A 17073-nucleotide genomic window follows, 5' to 3' on the forward strand; every position below is an offset into this window, starting at 1 on the left:
TCTTTTACCCTTATTATTATGAAAATAAAAAGTGGGAGATGCTAAAACCCCATAGCAGTTGAAGAGATGAGAACAGAAGACCCAACAAATAGATGTAATAGTTGTAGATCCAAAGGTTCACGATGTTGTGGATGAGCAAATTTATCAAAAAAGCTATCTTGCCAAAGGAAGAAATTGATGGTGCAACAATGTAGAAGAACTAAAGGAAATTTATGTTGGTTTGAAAAACTCTTTATTTAGGTCTTCAAGTTAATTAAGAGTTAAATATTTTATCATCTCTATGTTTATATCATGTGCATTTGACCATTTTTCATTTAAATATTTCTATAACTTAGAACTCTAAACTGCCAACAAAAATTAAGAAACAGACTAAATAAAGAGAAACAATTCTATCCTTATGAAACTCCATTCTGAAAGTAAGGGTTTCAATTTCCACCAAGAGGTTGGTGATTTGCCGAGAATGAGAGTAGCACTTTGATTTGTGTTGTTACTTGATGGGATCCTAATCAAATATCATGGTTTACATATGAGTAATGATAGAAGATGTTACAACTTAAAGTCTACATCAGACCTACAAGAAATCAACGGTCTTTATTTATCAGCCAACTTTCTCTCTCTTGGAGTTTTAGACTCTTGATGAGTCTATTTTCGTAGTCTCTTCATCAATTGGCAATTGTTAGCCTACCATTTTTCCGGGTAACGTGGAGCACATGTGGTTTTTAAGCCTCTCACGTGTGACCATAGCTCTAATACCATGTTAATTAAGTTTGTGGTCATCCAATTCAAAATTAATTGGCTATGACTGGAGAAGACATAGACATTATATTCTTCGTTACTAGATAGTCCTTCTCTCGCGTGGGACTATTATCACAAATATAGACCGCAAATTAGTAGTAGTCACCAACCAACAATTGATCTGACCCTGATAACATCCCTGCCATGCCAGCTTAAGATGACTCTTTAATTCTCTATACAATTATTTCCCACCACCTTAGTGGAGAACGCAGTTTGCATATTCTATTGTCTCCCTCTTCTAAAGATCACCCACATCCCTCTCTCTAGCTAGCTATATCCTTTTGTAAACGTCACTTCCTACAGATAGTCACTCCTTAAATCTCTTCCCCACCATTAGAAACTTCCCTCTCTCTCTCTCTCTCTCTCTCTCTCTCTCTCTCTCTCTCTCTCTCTTCAAGTATGGCACAAGCTGCAGAAGGGTCTGAAGGTTCATCCGTTGCAAATTCATCTTCAAACTACTGGGACCTTCAAACAAATTTTGTGTCCTCATGGACTAATACAATCCCAACATGGCACCCTCCTCCAAATAATCCAAACTCCAACTCTTCATGTGATGAAGAAATCTCAAACTCTTTTACTAATACATCTAATCATTCCGGTTTAAGCGACGTTTCTTCTTGCCATCGAAAACTCGTTGTATCAGCTGGTGGAAGGCAACCTTCTCGCGAACCAACCGAAAATCTTCTCTGGAACCAAGTTCTTAGGTAAACATTTTATTATACCCTAATTCTTCAAAGTAAAAGTTATTGTTTCATTTTGATGCATGATTTAGTGGAGGAAGATTCTTACACAAAAAATAATTTTCAGTGGGTAGTTGGAATTAAGGAAAGTTCACTGATAGCATCTTTTTTATGAGATCTTGTAATTATTATTAAAACAAGAAAGTTAGATACTAATTAGGTTTAGTATTTAACTATACCTACAACCCTCTGATAGAATGCTCGACCAGTCTCCCGGTCGAATCCCGATCAGGTGACGTGACCAGACAAGATTTAGAGAGATAAAGTGTTTAATTTTCTCTCTAAATCCTGCCAACCAGAATTATTCAGCTGGGAGACTGGCCAGACAGAAGGTCATTTTCCTTACATAAGTTTTTGCTACAAAAATGGTTAAATTCTTTTAAAAAATTTTGATGGCTTCTTTTTTATACAGAAATGTTGGAAGCAATGGAGACCTAAACCATGGTAGATATGTAGAAGAGAATTTTCTTGAGGCCTTGACATTATCTTCGAAGAATTTGCCGACAAATATGTATGAACCCGCATGTGATTACTTGAAAAAAATGGATAATGGTTGGGAGTTTCCAATCTCACCATCTTTTAACAATTTAGACAAACAGTTAAATAGCTTTAGTGGAAGCTTACTTGAACATCAAAGACTTGGTAACTTATCAAATTTGGTTAGCAACTGGTCTATAGCACTACCTCTTCCAGAGTCTAATTGCCAAGTTAGTACTACAACTCCGTCAACGACATGCGATCGCGATATATCTATGGATTCATTTCATCAACAGTACTCATCATCTTGTGGAATCCTAGAAGGAATTAGGTCAGATAATTCTGGTATGTTTCCATGTTATGAACATGAGTTACTCAAGAACCAACAAGAAGAGATTGAGTCGCTAAATCACGCTTCGTTTCAGTCTTTTAAGGCCAATAGCATAAGAAACCAGATGAGTAATAACTGTTTAGGTACTGGAGAGAACAATAAATCCTACTTTTGTTCAATTCCTGAGGTGCCATTGCTAAAAAATAATTCGAAGAATTTATCGGATGTTATTTCGTTCAATGGTTTCTTAAACAAACCAGTGATGGATATTCAACAACCTTCAAAACAATCTCTAAAACCAACAAACTCCTCGGAAACAAAGAAGCACGGACACGAAAATTCTCTTTCGGTGAGCTTTTCGCTAACCCTGATTATTATTTTTAATCCGTCTTTTAGTCTTCTATAAAAGTAATGATATTTTTTAATATTGTAAATGTAAAATTGTATGAAGGCAAGAGGAAGAGGGAAAGGAAGTGGGATAACAAGTGGTGAAGGAAAGAAGAAAAGATCAGAAGAGAATTCAGAAACAGTATTTAAAAAACCTAAGCAGGAGACATCTACAGTTTCATCTGTCAAGGTATGTATATATGTGGTTGAAACAAATCAAAGTTGTAATCATTAAAAAGTTTTATTTTGTGATTTGATATCCTTATCAATTCAAAAGAAACAAGAAACTTAAGCTATTAGTAAACATAATTTTGTATATATATGCATATTCAGGGTCAGGCTACTAAAGTCAAGCTGGGAGATAGGATCACTGCTCTTCAACAAATTGTTTCGCCTTTCGGAAAGGTATGTGAAGTTACTAATAGAAAAAAAAAAGATAAAAAGAAGACATACCCAATCTAAATTGGAACACGATCTTGCATGGAAGGAATCTCAAATCAACGGCTGAGACTTTTTAATTTTCAATTACAGGGAACTTTTTTTTTTTTTTTTTTTTTTTTCTGAATTGTTCAACGTGTGCCTCGAACCCTTGACCTCTAAAGTGGAAGATTATACCGCTTAGATTTTTTAGGTTTATGATCTTCTAGAAGTAGAAAGAGCAATTCGAGCACAAGTTTCCAATAGAAAAAGAAAATCTTCTTCGAATTTAAAAAACTATTTTCAAAATGTAAGTAAAGTTTTTGTTAATATGAATTTATCGTTCGTCATAATATCATAACTTTATATCATTCTTTTTCAGACGGATACTGCATCTGTTCTACAAGAAGCTATTGGTTACATTAAGTTTTTGCAAGAACAAGTGCAGGTAATAAATATATTTAAACTTTACTGTGGTTACATTAAGGTCTGCATATGTTTTGCTCTCTCATAGCCGAAATCTCAGCCAGGGTATCAGGGTATGTGTCCGGGCTAGGTTTAGAATCACACCACGTACCCAGTCGAGATTCAGGCCGGGCATAGACTCATATCTCTTGCTCTTTCTCTCGCCCACCCTCTGATAGTTGTCCTACTTTTCTTGCAGCTACTTAGCAACCCATATGTGAAGGTAAACACAATAAACAAGGTAATGTTTTCGAAAACAAAAATATATACAACTAGCAACAACAATTAGTTGTAGTTAGTTTGTTAAATATGAAATTAAATTGATTAACTTGCAGGATCCATGGGGATTGTTGGAGAGAAAAGATAAAGCAGAAGCAAAAGTTGATCTGAGAAGTAGAGGACTTTGCTTGGTGCCTATTTCTTGTACCCCACAAGTATATAGAGAGAACAATGGATCAGATTATTGGACACCAACATATAGAGGAAGTTTGTATAGGTGATCATCAGTACATGCATGTTATTGTAAACACAAGTTGAAGGTGTAGACTTAGTGTGAAAGATATGTCCTGCCCAAAAAAAACATATTTCATATATGTATCGAATAATTTACGCGTGCATGGTTTGCATGAAATTAAAACTTATAAGGAATGCTAATGAAGAAACATGTATTGATTTTTTTGTCCGTCTGGATAATGTGCATGTCCACCACTCGGTATGTGTAATTCCCTGGTTAAACTTGTGGTGGTCGAATTCTGAACTAATTGGTAATAAATTGGGAGTATCTAGCTATACATCAAACTTCCTTTACAAGATTAGCAATTTCTCATGTGGGACTACTCTTGCATGTCCCCTCACATAAGGAATTGAGAGTATCTAGCTATACATCAAACTTCCTTTATTTTGGATGACGTGGAGTTCGTGTGACTTTTCAGACCCATCCTATGTCGTCTAAATGCCATACCATATTAAATTTGTGGACAACCAACTCAAAACCAATTAGAGATGATTGGAGAAGATCTAGACATCATAGTCTTAGAAACTAGATTACCCTCGTATTTGTGGTCACGCCTAACTATCTAATGCTTGGTGGATAGCCAGTTACGCCATGGTGGGTTTGCAACATGTTGTGAGAGACTCACGAGGAAACTTTTATTTTTATCGAACTGCATTTGCAATCAGGAAATTGGGTTAAAGGCCCAATTTAACCTTTTTTTTAGTTAAAAAATAAGTTAAGATTTGTTTGGTTAAAAATCCAAATGTTGTACAACAAACTGAAATATTTTTTGCAAAACAAGTTGCAACCTTTTCTAACTAGTTGCAAATTATGAAAATACTCAGGGAGCTAAAGAATAAAAAAAAAAAATTAAGTTATCCTTTTTCACCTAGATGAAGAACACCTTCTCCCTTGACTAGACAGATAGTTGAGATAATTCTCCTTTTCTTAATCTACTTGATGTTGTAGAATAAGAGAGCTCTTTGAGAATTCTCCACACCTTATTCAAGTCCAAAGAGACATTATATAGACCCCTAAGTTAGAGCACAACCCTAATTAGATTTCCCAAAAAGTCCTTTTTGAATAAGATTAAGGAAATAGTCGTAAATAGAAACTAGTTTCTATTTCCTTGCTTTTGGCCAGCCAAGATATGCACTAAAAGAGCAGATCTGACCGGTCCCCTTAGGCTGGTCGGCCAAGCAAGGCCAACCCGGTGTCCGACCCAAATAACTTTTATTGGATCCTTTTGTACTATCTTTGCCCAAACTTCCTTTAGGCCTTAGAGACATATTTATGGTCCCACCCACGCACATATGTCTCATCCTTCTAGTCATATCTTCCGATCAAGTTGACACTCTTTGTGTAACCCGTTGTAGGATCCGGACGAAGTTAGCCGCGAATCGCTTTGTGATTCGACGATCGTAATAAGTTTCTAGCGAAACACTAGGACCCCTAAATCATCCGGACTTGATGATCTTATTCATCAATTGTCCTATCTGACAAATTGCTTGCATTGCATCTTTGGTCGAAGGACATCTCATTCAAATAGGTACCTTCAGAAAAAGACACTATGGTGCTTAGGTCAGTCAAGTGATGCAGGTTATGAAATAATTCAGTGAGAGTATTAAAAAAATCGTCCTTGTTAGAGTAAACTGTATCGCCAATTAGTTCAAAACTCTGAAAGCCGAAACTAAAAGAGGAATGGCTGGAAGGCAACATAGAGCTTTGGAGGGGTTATATAGGTTTGGAGAGCGGTGACAGAACAAAGTTTGAGATGATGCGGTGTTAGGACAGAGGTTGATGAGATCCCCTTGTTATGGCAATTAAAGGATAATATTTGATCATGTGCTTATCTTTTGAAACATACCCCTTGCAATAACAGTTCGTGTATAAAAAGCTGACGGTGTTTGGCATTTCGCGCAACTGATTTATTATTTTGAGGGTATTATAAACTTTTTGTTATTTTGGTTATCCCCTTTAAAATTTTGATAGTTATAAAGGCGCCCCCTAGAAGTGTTATAGTCGACAAATTTGAAAGGAAGTTTGAAAAGGAAGGACGCGCCTATAACAACTCCCCTTAAAAATTTTGGGTGACTCTTTAACAAACACCTTTCTCAAATCTCTGGTTCTCTCTTACTCGTCTTTCTCTCTAGGTTGGGTTAGTAGCGGTGGTGTGTTAACAATGTCGGATCCTTATCAGAGAGCGAAAGCAGGTAGGCTGACCTTCAAAGATGGAACCCTCGCTACTCTCAAATCCATCGACAAGAAAAAACATAAAAAGAAGAAGAAGAACAACAACACTTCCCACCAAAATCCTCCTGACGAAACTCAACCCTTCGATGATTCTCTCACTACAAGCGGCGGAGAAGCCCCCGCCGTCGTTGTGGAAGAATCATCTACCTCTGTCCCCGGTGAAGGAGGAGAAGATATATACACCATAGATGCTGCTAAGCGTATGAAGTACGATCAGCTCTTCCCCGTTGAAGCAAAGAAGTTCGGTTACAACCCTAAATCTGTTACAAAGTCAGTTGAAGATGCTCTTGATGATCGAGTCAAGAAGAAAGCTGATCGTTATTGTAAATGAGGTTTGACAAATTCCCTTTCTGATTTTGAATTATCATATCAATATTAGGGTTTTAGGGCTTCATCGTTAATCTATTTATCAATCTTCGAGAAAGGAATTTGTAGAGATTACTTCTTGATATTTCAATAGTTATTCATGGTTTAGTAATTAAAATTTGTTTGCTTGGTATGACAAGAAAAAATGTTGCAATAGTTCTTATGTAAAGATTATCAATGAATTAGGGTTTCAGTTAGAAATCGGTGTGTATGTGTACGCTTGGGATTTGAAAGCTTGAGTAAACTATTAGTCCACACATCTCCAATAACTTTAATGAAAACTTCTACAAACCCCGTGGATTTGGTTCATCCATGAAAAGAACCTTAAATGGTGTGTTAAAACTTATAACTTAAAAGTTTTCTGTGAACTCTAGTTAGTAATTGGCGTAGTTAAAGGAGCAACTCTTTTGACTTTTGAGAGCTCAACAAGCTTCACTATTTCCGAGCCTTTGTTGTACTACAATGTCATCATTACGTTGTCTTTGGCGCTCTTTGGAAATTGCTTGTTTTGGAGTCATCAGCTCTGCTTTGGACAAATCCTATGGATCTAGTGGTGGTGATGGCCTGGTGGGAGCTCCTGAATCTAAATGATTACCCATATCATTATTTCAGATGAGAAATAGAATTAAACTTGTGACCTCATGCTTGTTGTACGAGATGTTACCAACTAAGCTACATCTCATTTTTTGTAAAAATTTAGATAGTCAAGATACTACTTTACTTCAGTATTTAGGGGCCTTTGGCCCTTTGAGGAAATCTTGTGGTTTGAGGGGACCCGGTCCGACCGCAACGATATCACCCCCTCACACGCGCACGTGTTACTATCTTACTAATTTAGAATAGGTGGCCAACTTATATATTAGAAAATAGTGCATACTATCTATGAAAAAGATGTAGTACTTACTTTGTCAAACTAGCTAAAGAAATAAGACCTAATTGAAATAAATAACAAAGTAGTAGATTAACAATAAAAAGCAAAGAGATTGTTAGGGCTCAGTTGAGTTGTGATGATGAGCCCCTTTTTCGTTCGCGTAATTCGTATGGACTTAAACTTTTTTTTTTTTAACAATTTGATTGGAAAAAAATAAAGGAAAAAAACGATGGAAATTACATTCTTAGGGTCCTATAAAGGAGTACTTTGAAGAATGGCAAGCACAAGAACAAAGGTTACACTGTTCCTATGAAAGCTTCCCTTTGTTAGTAAAATCCATGAAAGATAAGTTCTTAACCTACGGCATTTGTCTATTCCAGTGTTGTAGAGTTGCCTGAATGCTTAGGATAGTTCTTTATTTATGAGGACCTTTTTCGCCAAAGATGATGTTGTTCTTATCTTCCACAAGCTCACACAATGGCATGGGGATCAAGCCCCTAGTTTCCTACCCTTGCTCGGGAGCTTCAGGTTTTTCATTTAACTATGCAGTTATCTAGAGATTTTTGCATCACCCAACAAAGATTCGTCGGATCCAGAAAGAAATCCCAAACTTGCTTCGCTGCCACACAGTTGATCAAGAGATGTTTGTTGCTTTCTCCTATGGACTTGAGCTTTGCATATGTGCATGCTCCGGATTTGAAGGCTTGAATGAAGAATTATTCCACACATCTCCTACAACTTCAATGAAAACTTCTACAAACCCCGGGAATTTGGTTCATCAATGAAAGAACTCTTAATGGGATATTAAAAAAAAAAAATTTGAACTCTAGTTGGTAGTTGGCGTGGTAGAAGTAGCAACTCTCTGGACTTTTGAGAGCTCAACGGCTTCACTGTTCCTGAGCCTCTGTTATACTACAATGTCTTCACTACATTGTCAGTGGTGCTTGCTGGAAAGTTCTGGTTTTGGAGTCGTTGGTCTGGTTTGGACAAATCCCATGGATCTTGTTCTGATAGTGGTTAGAGCTTCTGCTCCCACAATCTATTGTTTAAACTCGTAGCTTGAGTTCGTTAAGTCTCAGCATTTAGTTCGTCATTGCTTGCACTGAAATCATTCTTTAGATTCTTCATGCAGGCTTCAGATTTCTATACGCTCATTAGCTGACAACTGATCCTATCCTATTCTGAACTTCCCTAAATCTGAGGAAATAAGATTAAGACCTAAGAATTAAGTAGTAATCTACTTGTAGAATTAAGAAGCAGAGAAGTAGAAAGGAGAAAGTAGGAAAACCCAAGAAGAAACCTAGGATTGAAGAGATGAAGTAGTTCACGAACAACTGAAACCGAGAAGAAGAGACGATAAAGAATGATAGAAGAAGAGGAACAAGATAGATGGAGCATGAAGAGGAGATGGCGAATCAAATCTTTGAGAAGATGAAGATACACCAAGTAGCAGCAAGAAGATGACGAGGGGAGCAACTGCTGAAGCATTCTGCTAAAGCAGTGCAGAGCAGCATATAAAGAAGAGTATGAGTTGACTTGCGATGATGGACAACCCAAGAAAATAAGCTTAATTAGAACACATACTACATCTGTACTAAAATACCACTACTACCTTACCGCCATTCCCACTCTTCCCACCCAACAATGTTATTGGAAGTTTAATTAGAATTTTGCTGATCTAACACATAGTTGTTTGGTTTTGTTTACTTGTTTTCTTGAGATCGATTGATCATGAAGCCCGCATGTACAGTGATTTAATTGATGAATATGGTTTGACTACGCTTCTAAAAACTTCCGTCTATGTTTTCTAATTTGCAGATATTGGGTTTTTATCCGTCTGGTTAAAAGAAAGAAGGCATCTGAATTGTGTAGCATAGAAAAGAGAAAACAAGGTTTAGTTGGGCTGTAAGGAGAAAAAGTTGCAGCAACTCAAAGTTAAGTGCCTCCCTTTTAGACCATTGATGAAACATAAATCTTTCCATTTCCCTTTAAATGATAATCACTTTTGAGTTTGAATCAACTGAGTCTATATTGTAATGTTCAGGAAACTTCGCCGAGTGCAAAATTAGGTTGTAAAACTTGCAGATACTATGAAGAATTACTCATTACAAACTCATTCTTGTTCTCTTGCTGCTTGTTTATGAATATCGATTCTGTTCGAATTTGATCAACGTAGTGGTGTAGTGCTACATCATAAATTTATCTGTTACTCGATTTTTAACTACAGCTGCAGCTCTTTTGTACCGGATACCTTCCTGATGAATTTTAGTCACTGTGCATGTTATGGCATTCACTTGGAATTTTTGATGAATAGTCTTCCACAGGGAATGCTAATACTTTTTTCTCAAGCAAAGAATTCACCAATATTATATTCTATCCCATGGTTACCTAAAGCCAAAATCTCTAAATATTTTCTTTTCATTTCTTTCCCTATTTTGGGTTTTCAAGAAAACCCAAATTAGTCCAAGATGGTTGCTCTAAAAAGCCATTTCCGAAGTAATTTACCTTTACTTTTTCATATCATTTTATTGATATTGTCTTGAATTATCTAATTTTCAATCACCATTTCATTCTATAGAAGGTTGTAAGTGTTATGTGTACAAAAGACTTTGACTTCATTTACAATTGAAAGAATTTAAAGTTTGATTATGATTTGTGATTATTAAACTGGATTTTTTATCTGAATCTGAATGACTCGGTGTGTCACAAATTAAGTCAAGATCTTTTCTACATTAAACAAAATAAAAATAACTAAATCAACTGTAATCTTATATATTAAGAGTTAATTCTGTTTTGCCCCCTAATTTGTGATGAACTTAGCTGTTTGGCCCCATAAGTGTTGGCAACTCAATTTAGCTTCCAAGGGCTACAATTTTTTGAGAAATACCCTCAGGGACAAATGGAATTAAACCTAAAATATTTTTGAAACAACTATTTCCACCTTGTCTCCTTCTATCCTCCCTTTCATGAGTTCCCACCTCCACTTCATCTCTCTCTCTCACCACTTCATCTTTTTTCTCTGGCAAAAGGTTGGCAACCAAAAATTTTCAGCCATCAACCTTCAGGCTTCAACCCATTTTCTTCTTCTTCTTCTACGTTTTGGATGGAGATAATCTATCTTTTACATTTCGTGTACATTTGGAAATGAATAAGAAAACATTATCTTTTGGTTCTTCTCTTCATCATCTCTTTCTTATAGTTGCTCTTTCTTAATCATCTTTTTCTTACAAATTTGGCCGTTTTCAAGAAGAGAAATAATCTTTTACATTTTGTGTACATTTGGAATGAATAAAAATACTTTATCTTTTGGTTCTTCATCATCACTTTCTTATAGTTGGTCTTTCTTAATCATCTCTTTCTTACAAATTTTGCCGTTTTCAAGAAGAGAAATGTTATTTGGCCAGAAAATGGAGGTCCGCCACAACCCGAAATTTGATGTGGGCGGTCCTTATTTCGGGCCAAATAGCATTTGTGTTTGAAGAAGAAAAAATATATGGTTATATGCACAAAACTATTTCAGTCCGGTCCTCAGTAACCTCCTATGATGGTCATGTGGTGCCATGCACCATGTCATTTGATGAAATGATATGGAGGCATATGACCCTATAAAGGTCCAACGACCCAAAAATCCCTGTAAGGAACCATTAACAACCCACCAACCAGTCAACACTTAGTTGCCCAAGTGCTTTAATGTGTTGACATAAACTCCAAACATGTGGAGGTCCGAGGTTCGATTCTCACGGGAGGTTTGAATCCATGGTTATCGAATTTGGGTTATTAAAGGTATAAATAATGTAATAAGTTTTTCGGATTTTAGGACTCTTTCATGTTGTTGGGCATTAGGCCTCTTTCATTATCAGTTTCACTTAGGCGGTTATCGTGCTTATCACATCTCCATGATGTATCAATGCGTGCTCGATTTCTCAAGAAAAAAACCCACCAACCAAATGAAGTAATAAAAAATGTATATTTAGTAGAAGGTTTTGGCCTTAGGATGTGATTGCTAGACAAAAGAGTACTTAGCTAGATAAATTAACTCAAACAAGATTTACACCATCTGACATAATGGTAGACAGACTACCCGTAAAGCCTTTTTCAAATCTATACGAAATCAACGGTCTTCATTTTCAAGCCTAACTCTCTCTCCTCTAGAAGAGGGGAAGGTAAATCCTTGCTAGATTACATCCAATATAATTACACTAATATGCCCTTATGACGTAAACAAATTAATTAATTACTAGCTTGCGTGCTTAATAATCGACAATTCCGATCTCAAAGTTTTAGAGACGAGACATAGCATAAACTTGTTCCAACTGAGGGTGATGATGATCTGGTACGTATCGAGGTGCTTGAGTAATCTTGATCTGCTTAGAACTTTGAGTGGTTGGTGGTGTTGATGATGAAGGTGTCATTTTATTAGCCAAAATTCTCAATTCAAACTTTTGAATCTTTCCTGTAGATGTCTTTGGAAGTTCTTCTAAAAACACAACCTTCCTTGGTGACATATAATGAGGAAGATTTTTTCTGCAAAATGAGATTATATTTTGTTCTTCCTTTTCTTCATTAATGGAGTCTTTCTTATTCCTCAAACTTATGAATGCACAAGGAGTTTCACCATAGAAAGGATGAGGCATTGCAACAACTGCAGCTTCTAGCACGTTCGGATGCCGATATAAAACCGTCTCTACTTCAACACTACTTATATTCTCACCACCAGAGATAATCACATCTTTTGATCTATCTTTGATTTCCAAGTACCCATCTGGATGAATTACACCCACATCACCAGTAAGAAACCATCCATCTTTGAATGCTTTTCTTGTCGCTTCTTCGTCTTTGAAATACCCTTTCATAATACTACTTCCACGAAGAACGATTTCTCCTAGAGATTGTCCATCTCTTGGGACACTTTCCATAGTTTCTAAGTTCTTGATATCAACATCTGCAAGAGAAAGAACACTCACACCTTGTCTTGCTTTTAGTTTTGATTGTTCATGAATCGGCAATCGATTCCATTTCTTTTGCCATTCACAAACCATTGCTGGTCCTGTTGCTTCAGTAAGACCATAAGCATGTGTAACATGAAACCCTAATTTTTCAACTTTCTCTAGAAGGGCTGCTGGTGGTGGTGCACCTCCTGTTAGAACTTGAACTTGAGAATTTAGTACAAATGCTTGATTAGGTCTTCCTTCTATCAAAATATTGAACACAATTGGTGCACAACACATGTGTGTTACTTTGTGTTCGGCGATGGAACGGTATATATCAACCGCACAAGGATTACGTATACAAACATTAGTCCCACCACGGGCAGCGACTCCCCAAGTAAAAGTCCATCCATTACAATGAAACATAGGAAGTGACCAAAGATAAACTGGTTCAGTTCCCATATCCCATTGTAGAACTAGACTCATCGTGCTAAGATATGCACCTCGATGACTGTACACAACGCCTTTTGGGGCTGATGTTGTTCCGGAGGTATAGTTCAACGATATTGCGTCCCATTCATCAATCAACTGATTATGATTTGGAGCAAAATTAGGGTTTCCACGACGTAATAACCCTTCGTATTCGAGCTCACAAAGTCGAATTCCAGTCGGTGAATCCATACAATCAATCACAATAGCTAGTGGGATTGATGGTGTGGTTCCATTTCCGAACGATTTGAAAAGTATTTGAAGTGCCTCTCTGGCTGTAGATACATATTCGTAATCGACAAAAAATAATTTGGCTTCTGAATGCTTGAGAATATTAGCAATATTCTTAGCATCAAGTCTTGAATTGATTGTGTTTAGTACTGCTCCAGCCATGGGTACCCCAAAATGCATTTCATAAAGAGCTGGAACATTTGGTGCTAGTACTGAAACCTGAAACCAATTACAAAAACAAAGGGCTAAATGTTTAGTTATCATTCAAGTCATAATCAATTCTTTCTAGTTAAACAGGTAAAACAGACGTTCGACTTCCTTTACTGATTGTACCGATTCAAACAACTTAAAAATAAATATTTACATTATTCAAGCAAAGTAGACATACGTACCACGTCGTTCTTGACTATGTTAAGCGAGCGTAGAGAAGAAGCAAGGCGGCAACAACGTTCATACGTTTGCCTCCACGTGAAACGGGTACGACCATATATGATGGAGGTGCGGTCGGCGTAAACCGCTGCAGCTCTTGTCAAGAAGGTTAAAGGGGTGAGAGGTATGTAGTTTGCAGTAGCTTTAGGTAGCTTATCCATTTGAGGAATGAGAAGATTGAAGGAGAGATAGAGAGAGAGAGATGGGAAGTTTGATTGTATGGTGTTTTTGTAGAAGAATGAGTATTGAAGGGGGTGTTTAAATAGGGGTGGTTTTTAATGATAGAGGGAGAAGAAGACAGAGCAGTTAAAGAGGAGGGAAGTTTCAGAAAAAAGATTAGACGAGTAGCATGGTTTGAACATTAGACTGTTGACTCTTTACTTAAAAGAGTTTCTCACTGAGAAATGCTATGGGTCCCGACAAAGTTGCCCGGTTATTGCCCGAATATCAATAAATTCTATTCCACTAAACAATGGAGTGGACACTCCATGTTTGTACTTTGTCTCGGGCCGTATAGGATTTTCCGAAATTTGAATTACGTTGCTTGACTGCCATTATACCTTCAATGGTCCATTTTAGGTAATAATAATTACAAAAGGAGTTTTTACTCACTCTACTGTTGGGCTTTCCTTTTCAATTACTATCATTTACTTTTACTGTACTTGGTACAACATTCATAAATGTCCACTGTTTTTAACTCTCGTCGTTGTGCATCCATTCTGCAATACAAAAGTTACAGGTTAGATTCTGCAATACGAAAGTTACACTAATCAGACATTTATAAAGTCTAATTTATTTACTTTGTATTAATCTTAATGTATTTTTATATTATTTCTTCATAATGTATCAATGTCTTGTAATAATGTCTCTTGTACTCATTTCTTAAAGAAACATTCATTATAAATAAATTTGAATGGTGGTTGTACGCTTGTACTTGTCTCTTATAATTTATATTAAACAAGAAGTAAAAATTTTTAACGAGTGAGTGAACAGTTCTATTTCAGGTGGGCTAGTGTGGAGACATGATTATTTAATTCATTAACAAGGAGGGCGAATGAATTGAAAAATGCACAAAAGACATCTTGTTCTCGTTTGCCATACTAATTTGTAATTACTTCAAATTGTATATGAAATCCCGCGTTCTTTCCATTTTTTATTTCTTTTATTGTTTATTTAATTTTCTAGGTACCATCGTACACGACTTGCTTAATTCTATAATACCTGTTTTCATTCATTTGTTCTTACTAAATTGATTTTTGCAATCACAAGTTGGAACTAATTATATATGGTCTAGGTTGACCCCCTTGATTCTAGTCTTTTTTTAAATTTTGGTAAGTGAGTGTGTAACCGTATCCTCTAGTCTTAGGCCATCCTAATCATGTTTAATATTTTTAACTATCTAAAAAGTTGATTATCTATGTTCATTCTGAAACGAATTTTTCCAGTAGCACTCGCTAATAACATTAGAAGATTCTAGCCTAGATAGTGACTGTTGTTTTCATTTTTTCAATACATGATGATACAAACCTCTTTAAACCGTCCATAATGAACAATATTATTACCTCAAACATTGTGTCAAAGAAAATCTAATCCAACAAAATTACTAAATATCAAAGCAAATGTTTTTTATACAAAAAATAACTCAGCTAACTTAAGGAGATAATTCAGAGAGTAAACCACAACTCCCAAAATAATTTTTTATTAGGTAAAATATTGTATGTAACCATTTGCCTATTAACTCAAAATTTTAATAGAGTTGGGATTTACTGTGTTTCAAGGCAAAACACTTTTTTTTTGCTTCGTCAGGAAATTATCGACAGTAGACATAAATACATTTTTGAAGAACCACGTCTGTGTCATGTCTTATAATTAGATTCATGGTGCAGATTATAACCCTCGTTATTTTACTCCCCATAGATTGAGACAGTCAGAAGGCGCTCGTTCTTTTACTCTCCACGGATTGGGATTGTCCGAGCACGCCCGCATTGGGCCTAATCCACGTTGGACTTGAACAACACATATTAGACCCAAATCGAGTGCCCTCTTGGTACTGTTCTGATTCCTGGGTTCGAACTCTTCAGTTTGAGGACCACAGAAAATACCAAAAGAGGGATAGACGAAGAACAAAAATCAGGTATATTAAACCACAATATTAAAAATAGAAGAAAAAGTATAACGACTTTAGTCTAAACCAATTCAGTTTATTGTTGGTTTAGGTGATTTGGAGTAAGAAAATAAGACAAAAATTGCTGATGAAGGCAAAGATTGTAATTTACCAAGAAGTCTAATAAGAAAATAATTTCCATAGTGTACTTTCCTGCTTATTATTAATTGTAGTTGGTCTAATGAAAACATCATAAATTTCTTGAGGAAAATATGGTTGAATTTCTAGGAATCAGAGTTTGTAATTTCCATGAGTTTTCTTTAGGTCTTTTCATCATTTTGGCAATGTTATGAACTTATGATGAACAAGTAAGGTAGCATGTTACAGTTTTGTATGTAAAACGACATTATTGTCCTATTTTTGATAGATTCGTTTTTGTAGTGTTTTGAATTATTTTTCTTCCTATATCTCTCTTGTGTAAGGGTTGCTTTAAAACTTACATTTTAAGAATAGTGGTTGCTCAACTTTTTATCTCTCCAAATCTGTCTGTGGTATATGGGGTGGTAATTGATGGAGAAATTATAAAAATACACAAATTTCAAGGGTTAAATTGTAGTGGAAGATTGGCTTTAAAGATCTAAATATTTTTAGGTAAAGGTGGGTGATTTGGTGAAAGGTGCATAATCTTAAAGGGTGAAAAATTAGGGAAATGATAAGTGTACAAAGAATCTTGTCAAAGATTCTTGACACGATGAGTCATACGGGTAAAAGAACGGTCCAGATCGAAGTCAAACTTTGAAAATTTTGAAAAAATTTTGTCTTTTAGTGAAAATGACTCATCATGTCAAGGATTTTATCATTGTAGCACTCCCCGAAAAATTTAAAAAATTAGGTAAACCTAACCTCCCATGTTGTCGGCGACGAGATGACCACTCTCTCCTCCTCTTTCTCTTTCTCTCCCCCTCCTTATCTCTCTTTCATGTTTCTCCTTTTTCTCTTTCATGTTTCTCCATCCCTTTCCCTGCTTGGCTGCTTCTTTCTCTTTCTCTCTAAGTTCGGGGAAGGGGAGAGCCCTTTTGCCAAACCCTTTGTCTGGTTTTCAGACAAAGGAACTCTTTCTTCATCTAAAAATCGGACAAAGGACTTCTGGATCTGGAAGAACCAGATTCAGACGAAGCAAACTCGTCTGGTTTTTCATACGACTCCTCGTCTCAAAAACCACCGAGTTTCCGACGAAGGGGAGAGCCCTTTTCGTCGGAATTTAGAGAGGGAGAGAGAGGAGAAAAAGAAGAAGGAA

At 36.2% G+C, this 17073-nt stretch overlaps 3 protein-coding genes across 4 annotated transcripts; 2 read left to right on the plus strand and 1 right to left on the minus strand.

The window, feature by feature from the left end:
- Positions 1-993: 993 nt before the first annotated feature.
- Positions 994-4284, plus strand: LOC147566490 (basic helix-loop-helix (bHLH) DNA-binding superfamily protein). Its single transcript, XM_086668448.1, has 7 exons — positions 994-1499; positions 1948-2692; positions 2795-2920; positions 3064-3135; positions 3530-3595; positions 3812-3853; positions 3948-4284. The coding sequence occupies exons 1-7, from the start codon at positions 1195-1197 to the stop codon at positions 4110-4112; spliced, it is 1521 nt and encodes a 506-aa protein (XP_086524574.1). The 5' UTR covers positions 994-1194; the 3' UTR covers positions 4113-4284.
- Positions 4285-6197: 1913 nt separating this feature from the next.
- Positions 6198-9766, plus strand: LOC147566491 (uncharacterized). Of its 2 annotated transcripts, none has more exons than XM_086652986.1 (2): positions 6198-6690; positions 9414-9766. In XM_086652986.1, exon 1 carries the CDS (start codon positions 6288-6290, stop codon positions 6687-6689), a length of 402 nt encoding a protein of 133 aa, XP_086509112.1. In that variant the 5' UTR covers positions 6198-6287; the 3' UTR covers position 6690; positions 9414-9766. The 2 variants fall into 2 exon arrangements, 1 of the variants encoding a protein (XP_086509112.1); XR_015230482.1 differs by having other exon boundaries at positions 6255-7920; positions 8022-9766.
- Positions 9767-11593: 1827 nt separating this feature from the next.
- LOC147566492 (trans-cinnamate:CoA ligase, peroxisomal-like) lies at positions 11594-14028 on the minus strand. Its single transcript, XM_086652987.1, has 2 exons — positions 13636-14028; positions 11594-13462 (listed from the first exon to the last, which is right to left on the minus strand). Exons 1-2 carry the CDS (start codon positions 13831-13833, stop codon positions 11876-11878), a joined length of 1785 nt encoding a protein of 594 aa, XP_086509113.1. The 5' UTR covers positions 13834-14028; the 3' UTR covers positions 11594-11875.
- Positions 14029-17073: the final 3045 nt, after the last annotated feature.

The sequence above is a fragment of the Eschscholzia californica genome, unplaced genomic scaffold (genome assembly GCF_041429995.1).
Source record: "Eschscholzia californica isolate CP2 unplaced genomic scaffold, dmEscCali1.0.p SCAF_1, whole genome shotgun sequence".
Lineage (NCBI taxonomy): Eukaryota > Viridiplantae > Streptophyta > Magnoliopsida > Ranunculales > Papaveraceae > Eschscholzia > Eschscholzia californica.

Coding starts and splice junctions, on each gene's coding strand:
- LOC147566491 (XM_086652986.1), top strand. CDS start 6,288: ATGTCGGATCCTTATCAGAGAGCGAAAGCAGGTAGGCTGACCTTCAAA.
- LOC147566490 (XM_086668448.1), top strand. CDS start 1,195: ATGGCACAAGCTGCAGAAGGGTCTGAAGGTTCATCCGTTGCAAATTCA. Junction 1,500..1,947: donor CTCTGGAACCAAGTTCTTAG/GTAAACATTTTA, acceptor TTTTTTATACAG/AAATGTTGGAAGCAATGGAG. Junction 3,136..3,529: donor TTGTTTCGCCTTTCGGAAAG/GTATGTGAAGTT, acceptor ATTCTTTTTCAG/ACGGATACTGCATCTGTTCT.
- LOC147566492 (XM_086652987.1), bottom strand. CDS start 13,833: ATGGATAAGCTACCTAAAGCTACTGCAAACTACATACCTCTCACCCCT. Junction 13,463..13,635: donor ACATAGTCAAGAACGACGTG/GTACGTATGTCT, acceptor AATTGGTTTCAG/GTTTCAGTACTAGCACCAAA.